Raw genomic sequence first — 26,411 nt, forward strand, 5'->3', positions numbered from 1 at the left:
CAGAGGGAAGACCAGTTTTAGTTAGTGAGCAATACAGTAGCAAAGGGCTTGGAATATACTTGCAAACATCCATGTTCGAGAGGTAACTTGAGCTACGTGAGGCTTAACACGTGATCTGGCAATCCTACATAATGTCTGTAGACTACCTATTAGCGGCACGTCCTTCTACCCCGCCTTTCCACAGTTACAATCAGAAACCAATCCCCTAACCAAAATGTCAGCACAGGCGACACAGCCCCCCTCCACTGGGACTCGAGCGCGGCGGAAGCCGATCCTCAGGGTCAAGACAGGCTGTTTCACTTGTCGGAACCGCAAGAAAAAGTGCGACGAGACACGGCCAGTTTGTTCTGGATGTCGTCGCAACAAGATACAATGCCGATGGCCCAGTCCTCAACTACCGCTGCAGTCACCGCCAATTGCCAATGATTCACCCAGCTTGGAGCCCCCGGCCCAAAGTCCGACCCTGGATAGTCATGAGAGGCGATTTTCACAGAGCTTTGACGTCGACATGGGTATAGAAGAGGTATTGGAGGATTCTCTAGCCTTGGACGCCGATCATGAATATGTTGACTCTGATTTGTTACGCCTACAGAGTAGCAGTAGTGCCCAAGATCTACCATTGCAGTTTTGCTTTGTCGCTCCTGCGACAGGTGTTTCCGTCGCAGACCACGACTTGGATCAAGTGGATTATGGCCTCGCCGACGAGACTCAGACAGAGGTACAGGCTATACAATCATTTGAGGAAGATGAAACGATCGAGGATCTCCCCATTCAAGACAGCGTCAGCAATGCACTCATCAGTCTGTCCGGGGCCCATCTCGGCCAAAGAGCTCTCATCGAGCCCAGTCCATCCCCTGTTAACCCATCAATTCTCCCTGGCCTGGACGCGCAGGCATTCGAGTTGATGGGCCACTATCTAGACCGCACGGCCGTGAGCATGGGCAATGGCTCAACCACTGCGAACCCCTTCATCGTACAGCTCATACCGCTCTCATTCGCCAATCCTATCGTCCGTGAGCTCATGCTGTCGCAGAGTGCCTCGCATCGAGCCGTCTTGGATGCAGGGGACCAGTCGGAAGTGATAGCTCACACCTACTACACCAAGTCAATCCGTCTGTTTCGCAAGGCTGTTAATGATTACCTGACTGGCACTGAGTCAAATCCACTCTGGGTCACCATCGGTGCGTTGATCATGTGCTTTACCGAGGTACGCTTGATAGGTTTCCATCTATCTGAGAAACGGTGCAGTGAGCTAACTCCCTTGTCAGACCGCCAAGGGCGATACTAACGGGGTCATATTTGATCATATACAGGCCGTCGGGCCACTCGTCACAGATCTGCTCACAAAGCTACCTCATCTTCTCCCCGATGGACTGCGCGCTTTTGTCACCGAGTACTACGTTTACACTGCAATTATCAGCATGATCTCTACAGAGCCGTCTGCGGGTACGGGACTTTTGCTATCACCTGATCTGGAGCACAAGGCGCAATCTTTGGCTGAATCTGGTTACGTGGGCCAACTCTGCGGCTCATGGCTTTCGTTGCTTCTTCTCATCCCACGAATATTCGACTTTGGTCATCGAAGAGTAGCGGCTAGTGTTGATCCGCCGTTCCCAGCGGCAGATGACTTCCTTAATTTCGGCAGTCTCCAGTTCGAGATCACTTCATTCGTCCCATCGCCCTCGGCAAGCTCAGAGGTCACCATCTGCGGCTACATCTTCCAACAGGCCGTCCATCTCTACTTGCTCACGGCTCTTGGAGTCGGCGATGAAAGACAAGTGACACAACAGCTGGGCCTGGAACACACAATAGCAAGCGCCTTTCTATACCTCGAACAGCTTCCAGCTTCTGCGCGCATCAACACAAGTATGTGCTGGGCATTAGCGGTGATCGGATCCTGCACCCGCGATGAGGAGCGTCGGGAACTTCTTCGCCAACGTCTACAAACGATGTTTCTCACAATTGGGCTTGGTAACATATCTTCCACATTATCTTTGCTAGAGCACATATGGATGCGACCTCAAAGGGAGCAGAGCCCTTGGATCATTTGTCAGATTATGTACGAGCACGAAATATGGATCTCATTTGCCTGAGGTCATTCAAATATGATCAAACACGTCAATTATGGTTATGAGATGAGCTATGACACTGTATTAGCCCTGGTTCCTGGGGGCCTGGGTGGCAGGGCCCTCTGGTGTGACATAAGCCTTGGTCAAACCGCCATCAACAACAAAGTCATGTGCATTAACGAAACTGCTCTCATCGCTGGCGAGGAAAACTGCGGCTTGCGCTTGCTCGATAGCCTCGCCGAATCGACCAGTGGGGAAGTGGACTTCGCGGCGGAATCGCTTGGCCTTGTCGTCGCCGAGGAACTCTTGAAGCATGGGTGTGCTGAGGGAGAGACAATGTCAGTGAAAAGGCTTCCATGCGAAATGTAACCGTTGGCATCGAGACTTACTTGAGTGGTGCAGGGCAAAGTGAGTTGAAGCGGAAGCCTGTGCAAGACAACTGTCAGTATGCATGGGTTGGGGCTAAGAAGATCTTTGACTTGCCTTCGCGTGCGTGAACGATAGCCATCTCACGAGTGTAAGCAAGAACAGCACCTTTGCTGGCAGTATAAGCAACCTGAGGGGTCGCGGCCCCAACAATAGCAACCATGCTGGCCGTGTTGATGATGCTGCCCTTGGTCTTGCCATGCTTCCTCAGCGATCTCACGGCATGCTTCGAACCGTACCAGACTCCCTTGACATTTATATCAAACGTCAAGTCCCAGATGATGTCCGGACACTCCTCCGAGTCGCCATCCTTGGGGTGCATGATGCCTGCGTTGTTGAACATGACATCCACGCCGCCCCAGGCATCCAGATGTGTGACAGCTGCCTCGACCTGCTCCTCTTTGGACACATCGACGACCTTTATCTCTACTCTGCCGGCGGGACTCGGTAAAACGCTTTTGACTTTGTTGAGGGCTCGTTCGAGGGCGGCGTTGTTGATATCCGTCATGAGGACAGAAGCGCCCTGTTGAAGGAAGAGGATGGTGGACTCGAGGCCAACACCGCTTGCTGAAGATAAGTAGCTATACCGGGATAGAAAGGCGACTCAAAAACATACCCGGCTGCGCCAGTGATGATGGCGTTCTTTCCTTCAAGTCGCCCGACCATTGTGAGGTATATAAAGGGGTTTCGGTGCGATGAATCGTTGATGGAATTGGCGAGGCAATGGAATGCTGATGATATCAGGGCTGCATTGTATCAGGTATGGCGTTTTTATACATACATGGATGCACCATGCAGACGTGGGGTTCGTGATTGCTCATGGCGGACGAATTACTGTGGTACGGCTTTGCGCCGGTTATCCTCGCTAGACACAAGATGGGCTGGCAGTCGAGTCGAGGCGGATTCGCTGCCCTGCGCTACTGCTAGGTATTTCGACCCTTGTTCGAAGCGCGGTCCGACATTTGATTGGACAATGGTCCCCTAACCCTCTCCAACACTTATCAGTTGTCTCGTCGGACTTTTCCCCGCACCACTCACTGGGCGAACACCCAAGGAACCTAATAACCTACACTATCGTAGCGTTTCGCGGGAGCACAAACGGCATCATAGGCTACCTAGCCAGACCTTTCCGCGTGACAGGTCATGATGGCAGTTCTTCGTCCAAGTGCACCGCATCTCCAATCACCTCCTTTTCCGCTTCCGCTACAGGTCCATCATGCTCCACCAACACGCGGACAGTAGCCCTCCATCTACTGCAACTCTATGACCTTCAACTCTCCGAGTCAACAAAACGCAGCATCACGACAAAACCCTTTGCTTCTGTATATTTAACGTCCAATGTACGGCGTCGAATCATACGAAACTCTTCACATTCTTGAGCCCCGTCTAATTAGTCCACAATCTTCTTCACGACCGGTACAACTTTGCCTCGTCAGACACAATGGCTTCCATCAAGACCATCTCCCCCTCAACAAACAAAGTCGTCTGTGAGCTCCCAGAGACCTCCCTTGATGAGGCGCGGGACATAGCTCGGCGATCTCTAATCGCCTTCCAGTCCTTTCGCAAGCTCGACTTGGCCCAGCGACGGGCGATAGTGGAGAAGGGACTCGCTGGAATTCAGGAACGGAAATTCGGACTTGGCCATGAACTCGCTGAGCATATGGGACGGCCTGTTGCCGCGAGCCATAAGGAAATCGAGACCATGCAGAAGCGCGCTGATTATCTCCTCGATATTGCTGAAGAGGCACTGGCGAGTCTGCCGGGACGCCCCGAGAAGGGATTCCGGAGGGAGATCAAGAAGATTCCTGTCGGGCCAACGCTTATTGTTTTTGCTTGGAACGTAAGTACTTTATCTTGTTGCTTACAGAATGTATCTGAACAACTCTCCTCATCTAGTTCCCTTATCTCATCATCGTCAACGCTCTCATTCCCGCCCTGCTAGCAGGAAACTCGGTTATCCTCAAACCTTCCCCCCAGACACCTCTCATTGCAGAGCACCTCGTCGATATCTTCAAAAAGGCTGGCCTGCCCAAGGATGTCCTTCAAGTTGTCCAATCTGGGGATCCGGAAGCGCTGAAGGAGCTTGTCAAGCTCCCTGAGCTCGGCCTCGTCAGCTTTACCGGTTCCACAGTCGGCGGTCTGGCCATTCGTGAAGCCACCAGTGGACGCACCATTCCTGTCAACCTGGAGCTTGGGGGTAATGATCCGGCCTACGTTCGACCCGATGCCGACCTCAAGTACGTCGCCGCTCAATTGGTTGATGGCGCTGTCTTCAATTCCGGCCAGAGCTGCTGTGCTATTGAGCGTATATATGTCCATGCTGATGTGCACGATGCCTTTGTCCGTGAAGTCCAAGAAGAGCTCAAGAGGTAAGCGAATGACCCAGAAAGAGCTTTCTGTTCCTCTCCCTAATGAACCGTCAGGTACAAGCTCGGTGATCCCCTCGAGGCAGACACCATGGTTGGGCCAGTCATTTCCCGCGCTGCTCAGAACAACATCAATGCACAGATCCAGGATGCTCTAGCCAAGGGCGCTGTGGATGCGACGCCTAAGAACGAGAGCTTCCTCAGTGCATCCCCCACGGGCAACTATGTCCCCCCTACTCTTTTGACCCACGTTACACATGAGATGGATGTCATGCGCGAGGAGACGTTCGGTCCTGTGATCCCCGTTGCCAAAGTCAAGGATGATGAGGAAGCCCTGCGCCTGATGAACGATAGCGACTACGGTTTGACTGCCAGTATCTGGACCAAGGATATTGCCCGCGGGGACGAGCTAATTGATCAGCTCGAAGCTGGTACTGTCTTTGTGAATAGATGCGACTACCCTAACCCTGTAAGTAACCCTAGATGAGAGTCACTTGGGTCCGCCTGCTAACAGAAGTCACTTAGGATCTTGCCTGGACTGGATGGAAGAAGTCAGGGTTGGGCTGTACTCTGGGGCCTCGCGGCTTCGATGCGTTTGTCAAGCTCAAGAGCTACCATGTAAAGGAGGCCCAGGCTTAAATAGATTAACTCGACGTTAATAACATACTCCAAAATCACTCGAGGCCACTCTAAAACACGCAGATATCTGCTTCGAAGCGTGCGATGAATAAGTAGGGGAGCTGAAGGGCCTGTAGGTTTTAGTAGCACAACAATGATCAGCATGTTCATTGCTATTGCTTCTTAGCTTTGAGGATACTTGGCTTGGGTCTGTATGAGAATCCGTGTACCTAGGAGTTTGCTTAACATGTCAAGAGTGCCTACTTGTTAATGTACAGTCTCAGCATAATGAACAACGGAAACGCCGCTTAACTAGCACCAGCTGGTCTCGGCCAGTGTGGATTTAGTACAGGTCTCTAGCTTGGCTAATATTGACATGCGCTTGCAGTAAAAGTGAGCACGGAATCAAGAGATAGGTAATTTTTCACAGGCAAATCTCAAGGCTGGCATGGTGAGGGCGTGCGAGTCTGGTATGCCCCCCATTCGAGTGATATCTGCAGGTGATGGTGCGGAGAAAACTTTAGATACGCGCAGGGGCTCTCGACCCGTCCGTGAATATGAACGAACAATCGGCGATTGACTCGCGAAGGATCCATCCCTGCCCCGGTTCTCAGAGCGCGGAGAACTTACAGTATTATGGGATAGGGATGCTGGCGCTAAATTCCCCCAGAGCATTAGCCGGTTATGGCGATGACCTAGGGGCGTCTTCTAGTGCCGCCCACTCAATCATGATGGGCGGAAATGTTTTTGATTGGTCATTTACGATGCATGACCTACATCTTTTCGCAATGAGGATGTCTTGGTGATTTGCTGAGAGCGTCTTGAGGTATCTCATCTTCAAGCCTCGGTACAAGATTATTCTCGGAGCATTACTGTATAATAATCCTGTTAGGAGACGTTTCCATCAAATCTTGTCTAACATACCTTGGTGACTTGGTAGATAAGCACTTTCTACTAAACTACACTGCTCTCCTACGATCCTCGCTCTCGGACGCATTGCAATCATGGCCAACTACGGCGACAAAACACACGATGCTATAGCGAATAATGCAGTCAATGGTGAAATTGCAGAATCACCCATCGACAGGATTGCAAAGCTGTTAACTGGCGACAAGAAGGTCAAAGTGGCCGGTATCGACTGCGATGGCATCCTCCGCGGCAAGATTATCCACAAGACCAAGTTCTTGTCCAGCCTCGAGTCTGGGTTCGGTATGAGCTCGGCCATTTTTGGCTGGGACATGCACGATGTTCTCTACACTGAAGAGACAGGCCTGACAAGCGCCGACAGCGGCTATCAAGACTTCACGGCTGTGATCGACCTGAATTCTTTCAGGCGGCTGCCGTTTGAGGATAACATAGCCTTCTTTCTCCTCCACTTCTACATCCAAGACAAGCCAGTCTTTGCCGATGGCCGCGGTCTGGTAAAGGCCTTGACAAACAACTTGGCTGACTCTGGTTACAAAGGACTGGCTGGTGGTGAGTCTACACCTACCTGTACAGATCAATATGAATGGACAAAGGCTGACTTCTTAATCTTGGGCGGTAGTGGAGCTAGAATTCCTGAACTTTCAGACACCGTCACAAGATGGCTACAGCAACTCGGCCGACCGATCAAACCTCGCGGCGTTCCTCGCCAATAACGCTCCCAAAGCCCTTCGTCCTGTGACAGCTGGTGCGTTTGGCTACAGCGCGACAAGGCCTATCATGGCGAAGCAATACTTCCACGACATCTTCGACCAGAGCCTAGAGATCGAATGTCCCATCGAGGGCTGGCACACCGAGAGCGGGCCATGCGTCTACGAAGCAGTATGTACTGCACTGCACGCATAGAGAAGGGGGTTAGAGAAGATGCATTGCTGACCTTTTCCAATCGCAGGCCCTAGCTGTTTCGCAGTTGTCACACATGGCTGACAACGTCGCCCTATTTAAGTCCGTCTTCTCCGCCAACGCTGTAAAGTCCACTGGACTGACATATCTGAGCAGGCTAGTTTGCAAATCGGTCGGCGTCCAACACAATATCACACCGTGCTTTATGGCGAAACCTATTCAGGGCTTACCTGGAAACTCTGGTCATATACACGTGTCTCTGACAACAAAGGAGGGCCAAAATGTCTTTGTTCGAGAGACACCCGATGTCGACCCACGATGGCCCGACATGGCCAACCTCTCCGACACAGGCCGCCATTTCCTGGCTGGCATCATCAGTGCCCTGCCTGATATCATGCCCCTTCTCGCACCGAATGTCAACTCTTACAAGCGCTTGGTTGAGAACTACTGGGCACCTGTATCTGTGAGCTGGGGCTTTGAGGATCGTCTCGCGTCTATCCGCCTGGTAGCGCCACCTAGCTGCAAGCCCTCTGCAACACGCTTTGAGATCCGCGTTCCCGGTGCAGACATCCACCCCCACTATGCTCTCAGCGCCATCTTCTACGCGGGGCTGCGTGGCATCAAGAACAAGATGCAGATCACTATCCCACCAGAGTCGGCGCGGCCTAAAGAAACTCCTGCCGAGCGGCTTCCCAACACCCTTGAGGCGGCTCTCGGCCGTTTCAGTGCAAAGGACTCGGTGGCTCGACAGATCTTGGGCGACGAGTTTGTTGACTTTTTCACAGTTTCGCGACGCCATGAGTTGAGGCAGTGGAGAGAAGCTGTCACGGATTGGTAAGTGGTTGTAGTGGACGTATTTTTCGCGTCGTCTAACCAGCTTGTAGGGAATTTTCTCGCTACATTGAGACTGTGTAGATGGCTATGTTTTGAGCGGTTCTCATAGTTTGTACAATGGAGGGGACAGGAGAAGAGACAGTCTTGAAAGCAAATAACGTATTGAACGGTTTATTGATTCAGTCAATTAGCTCTCGGCCCTATAGGATCCTTGTGTATGCATCTTATGGCATATATGTCGATGTGTAATTGGATATATGGTGTTTTTGCCCTGTTCTCGCCGTGTCAAGTAGCATTCATGTGCGCCTCCATCATCAGAAATGTGTAGTCAGATGATGTGATAATAAATAAAGTTTTGGAACTGTAACTGCATCATCTCCCATCCTGAACTCTCTTCTATGAGCCCACCAGCCAAAGCTAGGACGATCTGCGAAGGTAAATTGTTCTTGTGGTATATACTTGGCTAACATGTTTAATTGTCTTTGTCACTGACTTGGCCTTTCGAGACGTCGAATACATCTTCCACAATACATTTGAAGCTATCTTGACACATATAATAACAATACCCCGAATTGTTTTTTATCAGTAACTAGAAAGCGAGAGTCCCCGCCAGATTGACCATTGCCTACTGCGCGCTAGCAATGGGATGGTAACTAACACGAGCGCTAGCATACCACCAGGAGATCAGAACAGCGAATGTGACGGCGTAAACAACGCAGACGTAGTTCATATTGTCACCCTCGACCGGATACTGCGGTGGAAAAGAGTACATCTAGTTATGTTATTAGTATAGGAGAATTAGGTGGATCTATCGGCAGAGTGCCTTACCACTGTGCAGAACACCAACCATATGAGGAGGACGATATTGCAGGCCATCCCAGCCTTGCCCATCCAGAACGGCCCACGTTTGAGCTTGGACCGACCCATTAGAAGAAGGCAAACGACTGGGATACTGTAAGAAGCGTATAGAAGAACAACGCAAGCCGTGACCATGCTATTGAAAGCAGTATAAGAAGCAAGATACAAGCAACCAAGGATGGCGACGATAATGCAGCTGGTCACATGGGCCACAATTGGAACACGCAGGGTCGGCTGTATCTGACTCAAGAATCTGGAACAGGGAAGACCGTTGTCTCGGGCAAAAGACCAGCAGAGGCGAGCTTGCCAGGTGTGAGAGGCGATCAGGCAGCCACAGCCAGTGAGTATGATCAAGGAGCATAGGGCAATGGCCCCGGACTTGTTGGCCAGCGCCTGGTCAAAGAGTTCAAGAATAGGGACTCCGGTGGGCGTGTTACTCACGGCATCAAAGTCTTTGATGCTGAACAACATGGCGATGCCAAACAGCCAGGCTGTCACAAAGCCAACACCCACAGTACCAAGAATCGCGATCGGGATGGTACGCTCTGGGTTAAGAACTTCCTCAGCCATGTGGGTGGCGCAGTCAAGCCCGTTAAAGGCCCAGTTGCAGTTGATGAGGCCGACTATATAGGCAATTCCATCGCTGGGCCATCCTGTGTTGTTGACGAACTCGGAGAAGACAAACTTTGCAGATTGATGCGTGTCGGCTTTGCATGGCACGGTGAGGATGATGACGAGGAAGGAAATGATTGAAGTCCATAACGTAAAGAACGTTACGCCAGGGAGCGCAGTGCTGGAGATGTTGAACAAGGCACAGAACAGGTTCACAACCTGGTAGCTGATAAAGTTCATCCAGGGTTTGATGACTCTATCAAGGCATAGCGTCAGAATTGGCCCAACTAAAGCACAGGGGTGTACTTACAAGGTTGGGTGAGCCATCTGGATGCAGCCCATCACCAAGCCTCCAACACCAAGTGCGATGCTCGCACACGTAAAAAGAGCACCAGCCCACGCAATCCACCCCGTCAAGTAAGACAAGAACCTGCTACACCGCCTACTCGCGAGCTGACTCGTCCAAAAGTACTGGCCGCCCGCGTCAGGCATGGCCGAAGCCAGCTCGGAGAGCGACACGGCGATGGCGGTGCAAACGACGGTTATCAGAATGATGCCGTAGACGAGCTGCACGGGGCCGCCGGAGTTTATGCCCGTGACGAGGGCTGTCGAGATTCCGAACCATGAGTTGGCGAGGGAGAAGCTTATGCCGAGGACGGAGAAGACGGAGAAGTTCTTTCGTAGTTCTTGTGTGTGCCCTACTGTTGTTGGAAGGAGTCAGTATAGCTCGGTGATCAGAGGGCATCGTCTTGTTGCGAGGTGGCGCATACCTGTGATGGACTTGCTGTGGCCGAGAGACGTGTCTTCCTCGGGGACATTGTTCTTTGAGGTGATGTCTTTAGTTTCCAGTGCCATGATGGCTATTATTTGAGGTGAATCTGGCAATACTGCTTTTACGCAAGTACGCTTAACCAAAGTTTAGGAGGTATTTGAAGGAAGAGCTTCTGATGTTATTATACATGTATATATAGTAGCTACGCTTACCATGCCATCAAGCCACCGCTGGTTCTCCAGCTCGGGTCCTCCGGTTCTCCCATACTGATCATGCATACCAGTGAAAGGGCCTTGTCACGCGTTATCGAGATTAACGACGGCACATAGTTACTACTCGTTATCTGAAAGATAAGATAGTATGGGGAAATGGGTCGCTGGCTAGGACTGAAGCAAATCTGGGGATCGCGGAAAGGCACTTGATTGGTCGCAGATGGGGGATCTAGGCCAAATGCTGGAATGGGACAAGTCCAAACCTTGGTAAATAAGGATGCACAAGATAGCCAATGTGGTACAGTTCCGCGGACCCACCAGCTGCGAGGGAAGTGCAAGTGTAGGACGTGCCCGAGGCTTATCGTCCCTGCGGCCGTGACTGGGCACAGATGAAGTGGTTAAATGAATTCATATGAGGAGGTATTACAAAGAGCGCGGAACTGCATGGACTACTGCTATCTCCTTTTTACAGTGGGAGCCTAATTAGTGCAACATGGTAAACACTGATAAGCACGCGGCTTCTGCACCGCCATGCCTCGCTGCCTCTCATCAAAGCAGACACCAATGACAATGGACCACTCCCTGGAGCACCACCGCGCCTATCTTGGCAATTCTGTCTCCCAGCTACCCACGCCGTCCTTTGTAGTTAGCCTCCCCATCGTGCAGAGGAACATTGCCAGATTGCATCAAGACGTTTCCGATCTTGGTATCGGCTTCCGGCCGCATGTCAAAACACTAAAGGTAAGGATTGGCTTTCACCACAAGAGACCAAGTCTGACATTTTAACGTTCCCTAGACACTTGAAATCACGCGGTTGATGCTTGCAAACGGAAGATATCGCTCTGTTGTCGCCTCGACCCTGGCAGAGATCCGTGGAGTTCTCCCTTTGGTCCAAGAGGGTGTTTTGGATGAGGTATATTTAGCACGGCCTTCCAAACCGGCTCCGTCATGCTAATATGTTCCCAAACAGTGTCTCTATAGCATGCCTGTCTACCCCGGTGCTTTGCCTGCACTCCAGCAATTGCGCAAGTCTATCCACATACAACTCATGGTCGATAACGAGCAGCAAATCACTTGCCTGGATAATTTCCCAACCGAATCAACACAGCCGTGGGACATTTTTATCAAAATCGATGTTGGTTCGCACAGAGCCGGCATACAACCAGATTCGTCTTTATTATGCAGGCTGGTCGCAAAGGCCGAAAAGTCTCACTCTGTCAATATTGCTGGCTTTTACTGCCATGCGGGCCATTCCTATGCCGGGCGTTCTCCCGCCGAGGCAGAAAGAACGTTACAAGATGAGATCTCGGGAGTCTTGATCGCATCGAAACTCTTGCCCGCGACGCGCAAGCTCTGGGTGTCGGTGGGATCAACACCGACAGCCCATGTGGTTAAGAGCTTGAAGACCACGCTTCCAGCAAACATAGAGCTGGAATTACACGCAGGCATGTCTATGTGACCGAGATATCCATCTGCCGAACAAACCCTTCCGCTAACATGAGCCGTACAGGGAATTTCCCCGCCAACGATCTCCAACAAGTTTCAACGGCTGTCATTTCCGAATCCGACCAGGCGGTGCGTGTGATCGCCGAGATATGCAGCGTGTATCCAGATCGCAACGAGGCTCTCATAAACGCAGGCGTCGTTGCCTTATCCAGAGATACCAGCGCATTTCCTGGCTTCGGATATGTCGTGGGGAGGCCTGAGTGGAACGTGGTTCGGCTATCCCAGGAGCACGGAATACTAGGTACGACGCAGCCTAAGAGCACAGCTGATGAGGCTTTTGCAGTTGGACAGCGCGTAAGTCTGTACTGCAATCATGCCTGCATTACAGCGGCAGCTTTCTATGTTTATTATATTGTCGATGAGGATGATGTAGTGATCGATTGCTGGGTTCCTTGGAAGGGCTGGTAATTTTACATACTTTAAATCTGGAGCTTGTGCCCTATAGTTCTATAGTAGGCAAATAAGCAAAGAATGGAGCGCGACGAGAGTCATACGCGTAAATCTTGCTGCTGTCCGAGCTCGAAGCCTATAGGGCAAAATGAAAGACGAAGAAGCCTATCCTGACGGGTCGAGGAATGGATTTTGCCCATAGTACGCATACAAAGATTTTCTTCTGCGAGCGCGAATCACTGAGCCAGCATAACAGATAGTCAGTCGCCGGGTTTAATCTTTTTGATAATAAACCCAGGGTGGCCAAAGCTTCTTTCACGCTAATCCTAAAGAGAGAGAGACCCAATTGGTGGAGGTATGAGCAACTTATCAGCAGTTATCGTGATGCACAATAAATTCTCAAGGTGAAATGCAGCAGGCCTATTGTGTAACCTGATGCGTAAAGACAATCGCCTCTAAACAGGCACGATACGTAGAGCGAGCGTAGTTAAAGAAAGGAAGAATTAGGTTTTAAGCAAAGCTTGAAATTAAAGATGTCTAGTAGAATGTGCAAGCTGAGTTAATGATTTTAATGTAGGTGCGCTCTTGTTTGAGGCCGGACCGAAGTTGCATTTATTAAACTTCTAATCTGTATGCATTGTTACTCTATGTGATCTGATGAGAAAGATTTCACAGAAAGTTATATGCTATTCTCATCTCAATTTTATCTTCTGTCAATACGTACATAGTAAGTGTCTTGCTGTTTTGTATTTCACCAGGTGAACAGCTAGAATTTCCGCCTCAACATTGGCCGAAAAAACTCTCAACATGCACTACATAATACATTATTTCTCTGAAATATTTGCAATAACATGTCTATAGATATAAGAGACTTTAAAACATTATTTCATTGCAATTTACAATTTCCTCGTTATGTCCAGGGTAGTTCAGCTGATGGTGCGACGTGGCGTCGACGGTTCATCCGCTGCCCACATTCCAGTGGCGTCTGCCAAAAGCAGGCCAAACCCCAACGAACCGCGCGCTAACAAACGGGTTTGATAAGCGCCAACCCTAAGCCATTTGTTTCAGGTTCAGATTTGCTTTCAGGATCAATGACGATCATGTCTTGCAATTGTTTTCCAAGCGCCTCAACTCAGATTGATTCTTTTTTTTCACATCTATTTTCTCTTGTCTTTCCCCGCTGGATAAATGATGCCGAACACGAGGTTGTTGGTTTCGTCGAACAGGGCATATATCTAAGAAAAGATCACGTCCCGCTTCTGCAAGAACAAAAAAAAAAAAAACTCAGAATATTCTATTCTCAGTTCCATCTCGTAAAACTAATGCACAGAATCGTCAATTGACGTGGTGAATTTCCATTTTCCTAGTGCAAATCTAATCTAGACCTTCTTGGCAACACGACTGGATGATTCGATCAGGGCTTGCAGGGATCAATGCAGCCAACCAAGACCTGCAGGACCTTGATTTCTGTTTATAGCCGCTGAGTGGCCAGAGTGATCCAATAATAGCACACAATCACAGCACCTCGAGCGGAGTCGTGCGTCGCAAACACGAGGCCTTGTGCATGTTTCGTGTGCGTGAACCTTGATTCTCTTTAAGACATTTTGTTTATTGTTAGAATCGTTTCTGCAGGCTAAGAGGAAACACCCAAAGATTGCTCCATTATTCAGCGGCCTATCCAAGGTCAATCCTCCTCCCATGTCCACCTGAACTAACTCCGTTTTTTACGCCGCGAGGACCAGGCCACATCATGAAATGATCGGCACAGCGTATGTACTGTATTTTTGGAAGCGAGCCGCCTGGGTATCTCGGAAGTTCAACAACCATGTCTCTGATCCACTATCCACTACCAAACGCAGGCGCTTTCTGCCCAAAAGACTCCGTCTCATCCAACCACCCATCGACTGACCGCCCTGTCAGTCCCATTTGGGTAGATCCGGAATGACCTCACCCTGCTATGTTTTGTATGCAAGCGCCCGTATTCCCAGCTTGGGCCTGCATGGCCATGGAGACGCTTCCAAGTTTGGATCATGATTGATTTGCGCGTACGACTTACGTGGAGAACCATCTTCAGCTGAAATTGTAACCTGACAGCCGATCTTGAGATTTGTATAAAGATTGAGGCTACACCAGCTCGTTACACATTCCTTTCCTCAGCAACAATTCACTTTCGTTTCATACAAACAAAACATTTTCATTCGCTTTACAACATTCGTTGAAACAAAGGAAAGATGAGAAGCTTCTTTCTACTCAGCGCCGTTGCCTTTAGCGCGGCCAACGCTGGTGTTTTAGACTTTCGTCGTCAGCCAAGGGGAGACTACAATCTGCCTCCTTCGGCTGTCTATGAAACCCAGGTCGTCTCTACTGATCTCTATCCTCCTCCCGCTCAGTCTGCCAACACTGAGCCTGCTGAGCAAGAGACTTCTCCATATGCTCCTCCTCCTGTTCCCACTGTCGCTACTTCCGAGCACGAAGATACTACCTACTATGCACCTCCCGAGTCTGCAGCTACCGAGAGTGCCAGCAAGCCTGTTGAAGACACTTCTGCTGCCGAGACTCCTACCAACGCTTATCCTCCTCCCGCCAACACCCAGCCTGGACAAGATACCACTGATGTTTCAACGCCAACTGGAGCCTATCCTCCTCCTGTGAACACTCAAAAGACAGAGACTGAGCAAGAGTCTTCTGCCGTTGTCACAACTGAAGAGTCCACCCCAACCGGTGCTTACCCTCCTCCTGAGAACACTCCATCCGAGTCTGAGCACGAGTCTACTGCTGTCGAGACTACTGCTGAGGGTAAAACCTCAACTGACTTGTACCCTCCTCCCGCCAACACAGAGACCACCAAGCCCGGCAAAGGCACCACTGAGGCTCTTACACCCACTTCCGAGTACACTCCTCCCGAGAGTACCGATGTGACCCAACAGGGATCTACCGATGTTGGCAGCTCCACTGACGCGTATCCCCCACCCGAGGGTACCCCCACAACCCAGCCCGGTAACGAGGGTACCACGGCTGTTTCCGAGACCACCAAGCCTGCCGTCGGCACCTCAACTGGTGTCTATCCTCCTCCCAAGGCTACTGAGACTACCGATACTGGTGTTGAGACCGAAACTGGTAGTGCCTCTACTACACAGTGGACTACCTCGACTGTCTACACTACCAATGTATACACTGTCACTTCTTGCCCTCCTGAGGTTCCCAACTGCCCTGGTGGCCAGCATGTCACTACCAAGACCATCGCTGTGTCTACTACTGTCTGCCCCGTCACTGAGACCAAGCCTGTGACTGAGCATGGCGAGACTGGCACTCCCACCTATCCTGTCCCTGTCTCTACCGAGACTGAGCACCAAGGTACCGAGACTGCTACTGTCTCTAAGCCTGGTGAGACCGAGACTAAGACTGAATCGGTTCCTGAGGAGACTGAGACTTCTCCTTCTACTGATGCTTACCCTCCTCCCAAGGCTACCACTGGCACTACCGAGGGAGCTGAGACAGAGACTGTTCCTGCTGAGACTGAGACTACCAAGCCTGCTGTCGGTACATCCACTGGTGTCTATCCTCCTCCTAAGGCCACTGACACTACCGAGACCGGTGTTGAGACTGAGACTGAGTCCCTTCCTGCTGAGTCTACCAAGCCTGCTGCTGGAACTTCAACCGGTGCTTATCCTCCTCCCAAGGTTACCACCGAGACTGCCACTGCCAAGACCGAGACTGTTCCCACCGAGACTCTGCCCATTACTGAGCAGACCAGCCAGTGGACTACCTCAACTGTCTACACAACCAACATCCGAACCATCACGTCTTGCCCTCCTGAGATCCCCGATTGCCCTAATGGCAAGCATGTCACAACTGAGACAATTGCTATCTCTACTACCGTCTGCCCTGTGACCGAAGCGGGATCTACCAAGCCTGCCACTGTCACCAAGGAGTCACCCACTTACCCCGTTCCTACCCAGGCTACTGAGACCGAGGGCCAGTCTACTGCCCCTACTACTGAGACTGAGGAGCAGCCTACTAAGCCAGTGACTCACCATGAGGGATCTACCAAGCCCGCAACTGAGGAGCAACCTACCAAGCCTGCCACCGAGACTGAGACTAAGCCTGCTACCACTGGTGGCGAGGAGCACCCTACCGAGACCAAGCCTGTCACCGAGACGAAGCCCGCTACTGAGACTAAGCCCACTTACCCAGTTCCCACTGAGTCCAAGCCTGCTAGCACCACCGAGTGGACCACCTCGACTGTCTACACAACCAACATCCGCACCGTGACCTCTTGTGCTCCCGATGTTCCCGACTGCCCCAATACTCCTCACGTCACAACCGAGACCGTCGCCATCTCCACCACCGTCTGCCCCGTCACCGAAGAGCACCCCACCGAGACGAAGCCTGCTCCCACCAAGCCCGCGACCGTCACTGAGGAACAGCCCACCAAGCCTGCGACCGAGACGAAGCCTGCTACTGAGGGACACTCCACTAAGCCCGCTACCCAGGAGCATCCTACCAAGCCTGTGACTGGTGGCCAGTCTGAAGCTGGATCTACTCAGCCTGCCTCTACTACTGAGTGGACCACTTCAACTGTCTACACGACTACCATCCGAACTGTTACCTCGTGTGCACCTGAGTTCCCTAACTGCGAGAAGCCTACACCTCATGTCACTACTGAGACTGTTGCTATCTCTACCACTGTTTGCCCTGTTACTGAGCAGCATCAGACTGAGCCTAAGCCCACCGAGCCCAAGCCAACTCAGCCCAAGCCCACGGAACCCAAGCCTACTGAGCCAGCCAAGACTACTGGATGGTCCACCTCCACCATCTATACCACCAGCGTTCGCACTGTCACTGCCTGTGGTCCTGAGTTCCCCAACTGCGAGACACCTACTCCTCACGTCACCACTGAGACTATTGCTGTTTCCACTACCATCTGCCCTGTCACTGAACAGCACCAGACTGAGCCCAAGCCTACTCAGCCTAAGCCAACCGAGCCTCAGCCTACTGAGCCTAAGCCCACTGAGCCAGCCAAGACCACCGCCTGGTCTACCTCGACTGTTTACACTACCAGTGTTCGAACTGTGACTACCTGCGGCCCTGAGCACCCTAACTGCGAGACACCTACTCCTCATGTTACCACTGAGACTATCGCCATCTCTACCACCGTCTGCCCAGTTACCGAGGAACAGTCTTCTCCTACCAAGCCCAGTACTCCTGGCCAACCCTCTCAGCCTTCCAACCCTGAGCAACCCAGCAAGCCTGCCGGTGGCAACCACCAGACCTACCCCGCTGGACCCGTCCCAACTCAGCACATCGTCACAACTGGCTGGTCTACCTCTACCGTCTACACGACCAACATCCGAACTGTCACTGCTTGCGCTCCCCACGTTGCCAATTGCCCTGGTACTCCCCACGTCACCACCGAGACCATCGCTCTCTCAACCACTCTCTGCCCCGTTACCAAGACTCAGGTTATTCCTGGTCCTGGTGCTACTTACTACCCTCCTGGACCTAACCGACCTGGCAACACGACATCCACTCTTTACACCACCAAGTACTTCACTGTCACCGCCTGCCCTCCCGCGGTCACCGACTGCCCCATCGGCGCCGTCACTTCCACCGTCTACGCCACAGCCACCACCCAGATCCAGCAGTGGAACCCCTCCAACTCTCATGTCTACCCCTCTCCCACCAAGGGTTATCCTCCTACCATCCCTACCCACCTGGCTCCTGGCAACCAGACGGTCACCACCTTCATCCGATCTACCACCAAGCTCTACGAGACTCCTATCTCGACTCCCAAGGCGGCTGAGATCACCACCACTTCTAAGGCTGGTTACGAGAAGCCTCCCTATCCTGTTTACTTTTAAGATTTCCTCTGTACCTACATGCATCTCAAAGTGTCTGGAACCATGAGAGCAACGATTGCATACTTTACTTAGAATGAGTACTTTACGACCTACATGACCTGTTTTTGTATTTAGATATTATCATATTTCGCACATGAAAAGAACATAGCTTAGAAGCAATGCTGTCAATACAATAGTACATCTTTCCTTGTTTATTACATACAGGCTCTTCCACATGCATCTAGTGATATTTCCTCAGCGACTCCATCAAACCTCACTCAGACATTTGCTATCTGCTGGCGGAATATGCATCATAGCTTCGACTTGAACTCGAACTGGATCTTTGACAAAACAGGCTCAGCAGCACGAACAGCATCTAGGGCCATTCCATAACCAGCCTGGAACCCAGTGCCACCAGCACCATAGTTGTGAACCACTGTGCGCTTTTGTCCTGCAACAGTCAGATCCTCTCTCTCCACTCGAGCACCGCCTTCGCGTGACGGACGAAGGCCCGAGAAAGCTGCGAGAACATCTAGACTTCCATTCCTGACCTCATCACTGAGTTCCTTGGTGCGCTCCAAGATGGACTCTGTCTCGTACGAGTAAGTAGCACCATCACTGAGAAGACATGTTAGCCCACAGTGCACAACACACGACATGGACAGAGACGGATAGCTTACCCGTTGCCCTTTTGCATATACCCCCCGAGAATAACATGTCCCTTAGAAAAGGGGCGTGGGATCACGTATGTCTCGTAATCTTTACCATGTCTCATGATATTTGTATGAACCTCAGGCGCGTGAGTCAAGAGGACCTGTCCTCTGGTGGGATAGCACTTTGGATCCTCAACCCCTGGCAACTTTCGCGCAGCGTTGCCAGTGCAGTTGAACACGATCTGAGTTGATTGGCCGAAGAACGCGGTCTGGAGATCTGGAAGCTTCTGACGAACAAAGTGAACACCGTAGTCATTCTTCAGTCTCTCATAGAGATAGAGCAGATGCTTAGGCGCATTGACAGTGAGGGTAGTAAACGATACAGCAAATTTGACACCTTCAGGTAGTTCATTGGCAGGTAGTTCTTGGAACTGTAATGTATTAGCTGAAGACTTCTCTTGCTGGGCTTGAACTCACGTCTTCCAGATACTCAGACATAGCCTGGATCTTATCACTAGGAACATTGTCGTCCCATAACTCAGTAGAAGGTGTTCGCTTAACATACGACTGTTCTGGTCGCTCAGATGCCAGCTTGCTGAGATGGAAATATCCTGCCTTGTCCCATTTCAAGGCATTGGCATCTGTACCAGAGATAGCTGAGAAGTTGCAACCAGCCCTACGGTGAGATGAGTACAAGTAAGCTCGGCACTGGCAAGTGGCAGGACCTACCATGGAGAAGTATAAGTCAGAGCTGTATCTCCGGGAAGATGCTCAGCAATCACTGTAATGGACTTGCCATAGCCTCTCTCTGCCAGAACAAGAGCTACATCGAGGCCAATAATGCCAGCTCTTGTATGAATGTCAGTACTGAAACATAAAGAAGCCTGAAGGGGACCAGGTCAACTACTTACCCCAGGATGACGATGCTATCGTGTGCACTCATGTTGAACCTTGTGAACTATATAACTTGACGGATTCCGGACTGATTGAAGAAATCACAACGTGTTACATATCTACTACAGAGGGACGAGTATATCATTTTGAAGCTATACAAAAGACTTTTGTGATACTAAACCATATTCCAAAAAGCGTAGGCCGTCTGCAAAGCCGAGACTCTTGTAGAGGTTATTACCCGAATAGGAAATACGACACCCAAGTCGGCAGTAAGCCACATCGCCTCATCACTATCACCAAGAGTAACCAAGTGAAGCGCTAACACCAAACTAAGAATTCGCCAATTTGGGCCTTGAATAGTCTGGTACCTCGAGTTAGGCCGGTAACCTTATCTGCTGAGCTCCCTAGTGCTGCTTTCGGTAGGCTTGAGTATGGGGTAATTGCGGATACTGCCCGGCAATATTGAGAAGGCATGGCGATGGGACGTCCGAGATCTTGAAATAAGGCAATGTTTCTATTGAGACAGGATTGGCTTGCTTGGCCCCTTACAAGTTTGTCCAAGGTTGGCTCATATCGAGAGGCCCAGACTGGTCACTTTCAAGTCCATTAAAAACGATCTATCTACGGTAACGTGAGGAGAGCTTGCAAACAGGACATTCAGTGTGTTTATGAGAGTATTATTTTGAGTTGATAGACCTGACAGCTGATGCTTGCATCGCGCACCTTACTCGAACTTGTCCAGTACAAAGTCCTTCTCATAAAAGTACTGTTCAGCAATCTTATGGAGCCGAGTTGGGTTTGATAAAGAGTAAGATGCGTTTTATTTAATGCCAATATTTACAAGTATGTGTAACAATGCCCTAGTAATCAATCTTGAAGCTGAACTCATCCTCCCAGTGCATAGCCCAGTAACGATCCCAGATAGCCTTTGTAATAGGTCCAACCTTGCCATCATTCACAGGCTTATCGTCCAGAGTAGTGATGGGCATAATACCACCAGCAGTTGTGCACATCAAAATCTCATCAGCCTGATACGCCGCCTCAACCGGAACATGCTCAATGCGAATCTCGTATCCACAAGATCGCGCAGCGTCAATGACACTCTTCCTTGTGATTCCCTGCAAGACTCCACGATCAGGTGTGTAGAGCACGCCATTCTTGATGATGACGACGTTAAAGCCTGAACCTTCGGTGAGGTTGGCATCGCCGTCGGTTAAGAAGGGATAAGTGGCGCCACGGTCGTTGGCCTCAAATAAGCCGCGGACAAGATCACCCCACTGAAGATTCTTAATGGTGGGATCGATAGAGCCAGGTGGAACACGTCGTACGGTTCGTGCAACAATGGCACGACCGCCATGATACTGATCCTCAGGATCCATAACCCAGACATATGGCTGAACAAACATGTACAGGTTATTATTCAGCAGCTCCTCCGGCTTCGCACCCCTCACGCCCTTGAGCCCACGCGTAACGATCAATTCAACAAACGCATCCTTGATCTCACTCTTGGCCACCATCTCAACGAGGATCTTCTTGATCTCCTCGCGGGGGATGGGGAAGCGAAGCCTCATCTTCTTGCAGCTGGCCTCGAGACGATCAAGGTGGTCGTCGAGGCGGAAGAAGCGGCCGTCCCAGACGGAGGGGACGTCGTAGGTCAGGTCGCTGTGCATGAAACCCTGGTCGAGGAGGGGGATGCGGGCTGATTGCAGGGGAACGAGCTCGCCTTCGACCCAGGCGATGCCTTGGGAGAGGATGTTGGTGCTGGCTTCAAGGGTGGCTTGTCGCTTGGCGTAGCCGGCGAATACCTCATCCATGGTTGCCATTTTGCTGTGTTGTCTGGTGTGATGTGATGGTAGTGTTTTGTTTTGGTAGATGGTGAGATTGAGGATTGAGATGATGTGTTTGGTTGGTGAGATCGATTAATCTGATACGATTCAACCTTTGCTTTTGTAGATGTTCACAGATGCCGTTGAATCCCCTCAAAAACTGTCGTTTATGATGCCCCGAGTCTCCATGGAGAATGATACTCGCCAAGTCCCGACACAGTAGTTACTCAATCGCGTAATTCCTCTTTGGGTAATACCGCAACCCCGCAACCAACCGGATTGCCACCAGCCCAATGGCCTACTGTCGTGCAACCCCCCAAATTGGTTGATATGTACTGAGTAATTACTTGATCGCGTTGCGGAGTGTGCTGGGCGGAGTTACTACTGATTGCTGATGCAGTTGTGGCAGTGAGGTCCAGTTGCCTGAAAGGATAACGATACGCGAAGACCACTGATCTAGGACTTAACCGCCAAGAAAAGTAAAAGCACTTATCTGGAAAATGGTCATCTGATAATAAATCTAGAGATATGATTGTTGACAAGATTAGCTGGATCGATTAGGATTCCCTGCACTATCTCTTGTCTCTACTCATTAGGCAGAGAAACACAAATGCCCAATTGACCGATCATCTACATGTTGCGACACGACCAACACGGTGATAGTGGACATCATGTCAATTCTTTATTTCGGACTTATTGATAGACTTTGAGTTTTACTGTATTTCTTTCAAGCAAGAATTACGTGCATAACAAGACAATCTCTGGACAGCCTGACCCAATAATCTTAGTAGATATGACTCCATTCGGAAGATAGAAAATGCCGATTGTAGTAAAAGTAGCGAGTAATATATATATATATATATATATATATATCATAAATCTCTCCCATGGTTCAGATTGCGAATGCCTGTTTTCCCAGTCTGATATCCAAATATTGACACAGCTAGCCATACATCCCAACGCCAACAGAGAAACAAAATGACACCATAAAAAAAGACCAAAAACGCCAGAACGCGCGCAAACCAAAGGCTCATCCAAATAAATACTGCCTCCCCTCCCCAGAGTTAACATTCGACCGACTCTTCTGATCAATAACCGATCCCCACCACGAATCCACCGCCTCGTCAGCCCAAACCTCCTCCAATAGCGTATTCGCCGTCAAAAACATATCATACCTCGTCCGTTCATTCCACCAGCTACAATACGTCCTCGCCGCCTGTCGCAAGTGCTCATCCGACGTCTCGCACCCAGATAAGAAAACAGGAAGAAGCAGTTGTTTCTGCAGCATGGAACTATACCTACAAGACGTAACGTGGTTGAGCGTCTTGCGCGCGAGGAAGCCTAGTATTGAGGGGGCGGGTTGATCGCGCTGCCATTTGAACACACGGCCGATGTAGATCAACAAACCGTATCTCCAAGCTTCGGCGCAGTGGTGTAGATCTTCTTTGTAGTGTGCTACGTCGCCTATATCGCAGCCTGTAGTGTCTGAGACGAGTTGATCTGGGAGGTCTCCGTATTCAGGATCTGTCCACTCGCGTATCTCCTTCTCTACGCCAAGAACGTGTTCCATGTCGAACTTTGCGCAGGTCATGTTGCTTATCAGCTCGAATTCTCGTGCGTAAGATCCGAGGCGGATCATGTGGCGGAATAAGGCTTCGGGACAACCTGATACACTGTAGAAGGTCTCGTCGCTTGTTTTGTCGTGGTTGAAGAGGCTGATTATCGTGGATTCGGAGAGGACACATCCTTGACGGCTTGTGAGAGCTAGAGTGACGTCCCACCTGCGACAGTTAGTATTCGGTATACGTAGTTCGTGTTTAGTGATATTTACCAGACTAGCATCTCTATGCGTGCTTGCATTCGTGGTGTCTTCTTCATGTTACAGAACTCGGCAGCCTGGATCATTTTATGCGCTCGCTTGAGATACCACGTCCACGGTCCATGAGCAGATGTCGCGCACTGTAGATATCAGTTCTGACTAAAGGTCTTTTCAGAATGACTCACATCAAGTGTCATGAGTATCAACACCGCGTCCAAGAATGTCGCTTCAATCGGTGACGCCTGCGACACGCCCTCCATGTCTTTGAGCATCTGAAGAGCTTTCTTCTTATGCATCTTGGCCTCTCCAGCGCAAGAGCCTGTATCGCGATTGATGTGTTTGTAAGAGAGAGCGAGGATGCAATGGAGGAGAAGTTGGGAGCCGCGACCTGTTTCGGCGTCGAATCGGAATGGGTTGGCGGCAAAGTCGTGGGTCAGAGGCATGACGCAGAACTCTTGGTCATCTAATTCGGTCAGATTATGATATCAAAAGGGGTTGTAGTGTTGATACATACATCGAGTCAGTAGCTGCGCAATGGTGTCGCTGATGTTGCTCGGCGCGGCGTGAGAGTTGAGCAACGGCAAAACAGGCTCTTCAATTGCTTGTGATTGCGCATTTGCAGCGAACTCGCTCGCTGTACCATCAGTCTCGTTTGGTAATTGAGGCCCGATGAAATGGTTCTCAGGCGAGTTGTCAGTAGATGATGAGTCGCCCAGCTGAATGAGAGGCATGTCGGGGCCAAAATAAATCGGCAGCTGGCCATTGACTTGGTCAAAAGGCGCCATGAACGAGGGACCTGTATCGATAAAGGGATTCATAAGACTTGAATATGTCCAGTCTATGTCACTCCCGCTGTTCATCCCCTCTCCCATCATCATGTCGTGATCAAACGGATTGGCATTCTCGTGCGGAATCACTGGCGTCGCCGCAAGAGGAGCTTGCGCCTCTGTCTCTGTCGCTTCTACCGCAGGGGGAGTTGTGTTCTCTGCACTCTTATCCTGACCTTCGCTATTACCATCCGCTGACTTTGGCGGTGTCGCAGGCTCAGCGACAACAGCTTCACTCTGCGGTTTCGGCGTTGACGTCGCTGCTTGCTTTGATCGTGTTGTCGGTCCGACGAAGTCGATTGATCCAGGCGCTGTCCCATCGCGACGTCTTCTCTTGCGACTGAATGCGCCGACGAACTTGAACTCTCGGGGAGGTTTGACCGCTGACATTTCTCAGTAGATGTGTTTCAGGGTGTAGTACGGAAAAGTGAGGGTTTCTTGGAGAATGAATGAGGGGAAGGGTTCAGAAAGCTTTCCAAGCTTGAGAAGAAACCTGGACCCATTCCCCATCATGACACTAAAAACGCCCCCGCCCGCCAGGTTTTTAGTGCAATCGACTACGGGGAATCAAAACCGTTACAGTGCGTATCTTAGTGGCGAATGTCCACTGGTTGTTTGGAGACAATTTGATGAGCAGGGGATAAACACCGACGATATGGCGCATCGCCAAGTAGTGTCTCTGCTTCAAAGAGGTTCCGATTGGTCATGGAACGAGTCATTGAGCTCGGAGCGTCATAACCTCACGATGTCAGCTTGGAGTTTACATGCAGTCACTATAAGCTGTCTTATCACATGCTTCATCCAGCATGACATTACTTCAATCTCAACTCATTCATTTAACAAATTGTTCGTTCGTTCATCTCATGATTTAAACTAAAGACTGCCAATCTAATTGTAAAGACCACCATTGGCAGAAAGAACAGAGCCCGTCGTCCACTTCGCATCATCTGTGCAGAGGAACGCAACCAGAGGCGCAATATCGCTGACCTCACCAACACGCGCCGCAGCAGGTGTAGAGTCAATCAGCGGCTGCATATCCTTGAGGAACTGCTCATCACTCTGGAACCATTGATCTGTAGCAATAGGACCAGGGTTAACACAGTTCACAGTAATGCCGTGAGATTGACCGAGCTCCTTGGCCCAGACACGAACAAGAGCCTCGTCAGCTGCCTTGGTAGCGGCATAGACAGTCTGTCCAGCAACACCAAGGCGAGCTCCTGCTGACGAAATGAAGACAATTCTGCCTCCCTTGGGGAGATGAGGCTCTGCGGCCTTTGTCAGGAAGATGGGGCCCTTGACGTTGGCGTCAAAGTGACGGGTGTAGAACTCCTCGGTTGTGTCTACCAAATTGGCCTCGTTTCCTTGAGCAGCGCTGCAAACCACGTGTAAGTGACAAATACTTCAGTCTCTACTGAGGTATACCTACTTGTGAATCAGAATCTCAATCTTGCCAGTTGAGCTGATCTTCAGAGCAGCATCAATAAGCTTAGGAATCTCAGCAGTCTTGCTGACATCGGCTTGGACAACAATAGCCTTGGTGCCATTGGCCTCAATCTCCTGAGCAACCTTCTCAGCTCGCTCTCGGCTGCCGTCTGAGACGTAGTTGACCACCACGTTGGCACCTCGCTTGCCAAGCAGGATAGCAATGCCGGCACCAAGACCGCTGAAACGTATTAGTCAAGATCATACTCGCTTGAGGTTGCCTGGGGTAACTTACCGGGACGCGCCAGTGACAATGGCAGTCTTGCCAGTGAGTTCGAGACCAGTAAAGTCAGGCATGTTGATAATGAAGTACACTAAAAAGTTATGCTATAATGCTGAGTGGTGTGTTGCGGTGTGATATGATACGGTACGCTCGGGTATGGTCTGACTCTTTCAACGAGCTGTGGTTCGAGATTTTATGAACAAAAGCTGAAGAGCATTTAGTGTCCACGCCATAATGATCATGACCATGGATATGGGAAGTTGCAGTAACTACCCAATGCGGTATTAAGACAACGGAGACTCCGCTGAAGCCACTTGCGTGCGGAGCTCTCGTTACTACCTAAATAGGAACTAAAGA

At 50.6% G+C, this 26,411-nt stretch overlaps 11 protein-coding genes across 11 annotated transcripts; 5 read left to right on the top strand and 6 right to left on the bottom strand.

Moving 5' to 3' along the window:
- Nucleotides 1–214: 214 nt before the first annotated feature.
- On the top strand, nucleotides 215–2,093 carry FOBCDRAFT_195933 (fungal-specific transcription factor domain-containing protein; the record flags this gene model as incomplete). Its single annotated transcript, XM_059608828.1, has 2 exons — nucleotides 215–1,207; nucleotides 1,269–2,093. 2 exons carry the CDS (start codon nucleotides 215–217, stop codon nucleotides 2,091–2,093), a joined length of 1,818 nt encoding a protein of 605 aa, XP_059466650.1.
- Nucleotides 2,094–2,153: 60 nt separating this feature from the next.
- FOBCDRAFT_236118 (uncharacterized protein) lies at nucleotides 2,154–3,161 on the bottom strand (the record flags this gene model as incomplete). The annotated part of the gene is made up of 4 exons (XM_059610048.1): nucleotides 2,154–2,391; nucleotides 2,459–2,495; nucleotides 2,553–3,058; nucleotides 3,112–3,161. The coding sequence occupies 4 exons, from the start codon at nucleotides 3,159–3,161 to the stop codon at nucleotides 2,154–2,156; spliced, it is 831 nt and encodes a 276-aa protein (XP_059463974.1).
- A 724-nt stretch (nucleotides 3,162–3,885) lies between these two features.
- On the top strand, nucleotides 3,886–5,500 carry FOBCDRAFT_284903 (Aldehyde/histidinol dehydrogenase; the record flags this gene model as incomplete). Its single annotated transcript, XM_054703050.2, has 4 exons — nucleotides 3,886–4,335; nucleotides 4,392–4,864; nucleotides 4,919–5,330; nucleotides 5,387–5,500. The coding sequence occupies exons 1-4, from the start codon at nucleotides 3,937–3,939 to the stop codon at nucleotides 5,498–5,500; spliced, it is 1,398 nt and encodes a 465-aa protein (XP_054559025.1). The 5' UTR covers nucleotides 3,886–3,936.
- A 983-nt stretch (nucleotides 5,501–6,483) lies between these two features.
- On the top strand, nucleotides 6,484–8,221 carry FOBCDRAFT_124999 (uncharacterized protein; the record flags this gene model as incomplete). Its single annotated transcript, XM_054703051.1, has 4 exons — nucleotides 6,484–6,955; nucleotides 7,026–7,285; nucleotides 7,356–8,140; nucleotides 8,191–8,221. The coding sequence occupies 4 exons, from the start codon at nucleotides 6,484–6,486 to the stop codon at nucleotides 8,219–8,221; spliced, it is 1,548 nt and encodes a 515-aa protein (XP_054559026.1).
- A 544-nt stretch (nucleotides 8,222–8,765) lies between these two features.
- On the bottom strand, nucleotides 8,766–10,465 carry FOBCDRAFT_268258 (amino acid/polyamine transporter I; the record flags this gene model as incomplete). The annotated part of the gene is made up of 4 exons (XM_054703052.1): nucleotides 8,766–8,912; nucleotides 8,969–9,866; nucleotides 9,921–10,311; nucleotides 10,381–10,465. 4 exons carry the CDS (start codon nucleotides 10,463–10,465, stop codon nucleotides 8,766–8,768), a joined length of 1,521 nt encoding a protein of 506 aa, XP_054559027.1.
- Nucleotides 10,466–11,125: 660 nt separating this feature from the next.
- Nucleotides 11,126–12,508, top strand: FOBCDRAFT_125401 (putative serine dehydratase domain-containing protein; the record flags this gene model as incomplete). The annotated part of the gene is made up of 4 exons (XM_059607794.1): nucleotides 11,126–11,335; nucleotides 11,391–11,507; nucleotides 11,565–11,953; nucleotides 12,040–12,508. The coding sequence occupies 4 exons, from the start codon at nucleotides 11,126–11,128 to the stop codon at nucleotides 12,506–12,508; spliced, it is 1,185 nt and encodes a 394-aa protein (XP_059463975.1).
- Nucleotides 12,509–15,784: 3,276 nt separating this feature from the next.
- On the top strand, nucleotides 15,785–18,351 carry FOBCDRAFT_247447 (uncharacterized protein; the record flags this gene model as incomplete). The annotated part of the gene is made up of 2 exons (XM_059610797.1): nucleotides 15,785–15,844; nucleotides 16,927–18,351. 2 exons carry the CDS (start codon nucleotides 15,785–15,787, stop codon nucleotides 18,349–18,351), a joined length of 1,485 nt encoding a protein of 494 aa, XP_059463976.1.
- A 167-nt stretch (nucleotides 18,352–18,518) lies between these two features.
- On the bottom strand, nucleotides 18,519–19,926 carry FOBCDRAFT_175258 (uncharacterized protein; the record flags this gene model as incomplete). The annotated part of the gene is made up of 5 exons (XM_031194936.3): nucleotides 18,519–18,948; nucleotides 19,011–19,414; nucleotides 19,461–19,659; nucleotides 19,713–19,832; nucleotides 19,895–19,926. 5 exons carry the CDS (start codon nucleotides 19,924–19,926, stop codon nucleotides 18,642–18,644), a joined length of 1,062 nt encoding a protein of 353 aa, XP_031029674.2. The 3' UTR covers nucleotides 18,519–18,641.
- Nucleotides 19,927–20,737: 811 nt separating this feature from the next.
- FOBCDRAFT_175261 (aminotransferase) lies at nucleotides 20,738–21,878 on the bottom strand (the record flags this gene model as incomplete). Its single annotated transcript, XM_031194937.3, has 1 exon — nucleotides 20,738–21,878. The coding sequence occupies exon 1, from the start codon at nucleotides 21,698–21,700 to the stop codon at nucleotides 20,738–20,740; it is 963 nt and encodes a 320-aa protein (XP_031029675.1). The 5' UTR covers nucleotides 21,701–21,878.
- A 673-nt stretch (nucleotides 21,879–22,551) lies between these two features.
- FOBCDRAFT_213646 (fungal-specific transcription factor domain-containing protein) lies at nucleotides 22,552–24,810 on the bottom strand. Its single transcript, XM_031194938.3, has 4 exons — nucleotides 24,037–24,810; nucleotides 23,708–23,985; nucleotides 23,535–23,662; nucleotides 22,552–23,484 (listed from the first exon to the last, which is right to left on the bottom strand). The coding sequence occupies exons 1-4, from the start codon at nucleotides 24,737–24,739 to the stop codon at nucleotides 22,734–22,736; spliced, it is 1,860 nt and encodes a 619-aa protein (XP_031029676.2). The 5' UTR covers nucleotides 24,740–24,810; the 3' UTR covers nucleotides 22,552–22,733.
- A 375-nt stretch (nucleotides 24,811–25,185) lies between these two features.
- Nucleotides 25,186–26,320, bottom strand: FOBCDRAFT_153616 (uncharacterized protein). Its single transcript, XM_031194939.3, has 3 exons — nucleotides 26,067–26,320; nucleotides 25,776–26,012; nucleotides 25,186–25,721 (listed from the first exon to the last, which is right to left on the bottom strand). Exons 1-3 carry the CDS (start codon nucleotides 26,126–26,128, stop codon nucleotides 25,238–25,240), a joined length of 783 nt encoding a protein of 260 aa, XP_031029677.1. The 5' UTR covers nucleotides 26,129–26,320; the 3' UTR covers nucleotides 25,186–25,237.
- Nucleotides 26,321–26,411: the final 91 nt, after the last annotated feature.

Source organism: Fusarium oxysporum, chromosome I (assembly GCF_013085055.1).
Source record: "Fusarium oxysporum Fo47 chromosome I, complete sequence".
Classification (NCBI taxonomy): Eukaryota; Fungi; Ascomycota; class Sordariomycetes; order Hypocreales; family Nectriaceae; genus Fusarium; species Fusarium oxysporum.

What these genes read in the sequence shown, in the direction of transcription:
- FOBCDRAFT_213646 (XM_031194938.3), bottom strand. Translation starts at nt 24,739, where the DNA reads ATGTCAGCGGTCAAACCTCCCCGAGAGTTCAAGTTCGTCGGCGCATTC. An exon ending in TGATACTCATGACACTTGAT is followed by an intron (nt 23,663 to 23,707) that starts GTGAGTCATTCT and finishes TGATATCTACAG; the next exon opens with TGCGCGACATCTGCTCATGG. An exon ending in CGCATAGAGATGCTAGTCTG is followed by an intron (nt 23,485 to 23,534) that starts GTAAATATCACT and finishes TAACTGTCGCAG; the next exon opens with GTGGGACGTCACTCTAGCTC.
- FOBCDRAFT_153616 (XM_031194939.3), bottom strand. Translation starts at nt 26,128, where the DNA reads ATGCCTGACTTTACTGGTCTCGAACTCACTGGCAAGACTGCCATTGTC. An exon ending in ATTGTCACTGGCGCGTCCCG is followed by an intron (nt 26,013 to 26,066) that starts GTAAGTTACCCC and finishes AATACGTTTCAG; the next exon opens with CGGTCTTGGTGCCGGCATTG. An exon ending in ATTGAGATTCTGATTCACAA is followed by an intron (nt 25,722 to 25,775) that starts GTAGGTATACCT and finishes CGTGGTTTGCAG; the next exon opens with CGCTGCTCAAGGAAACGAGG.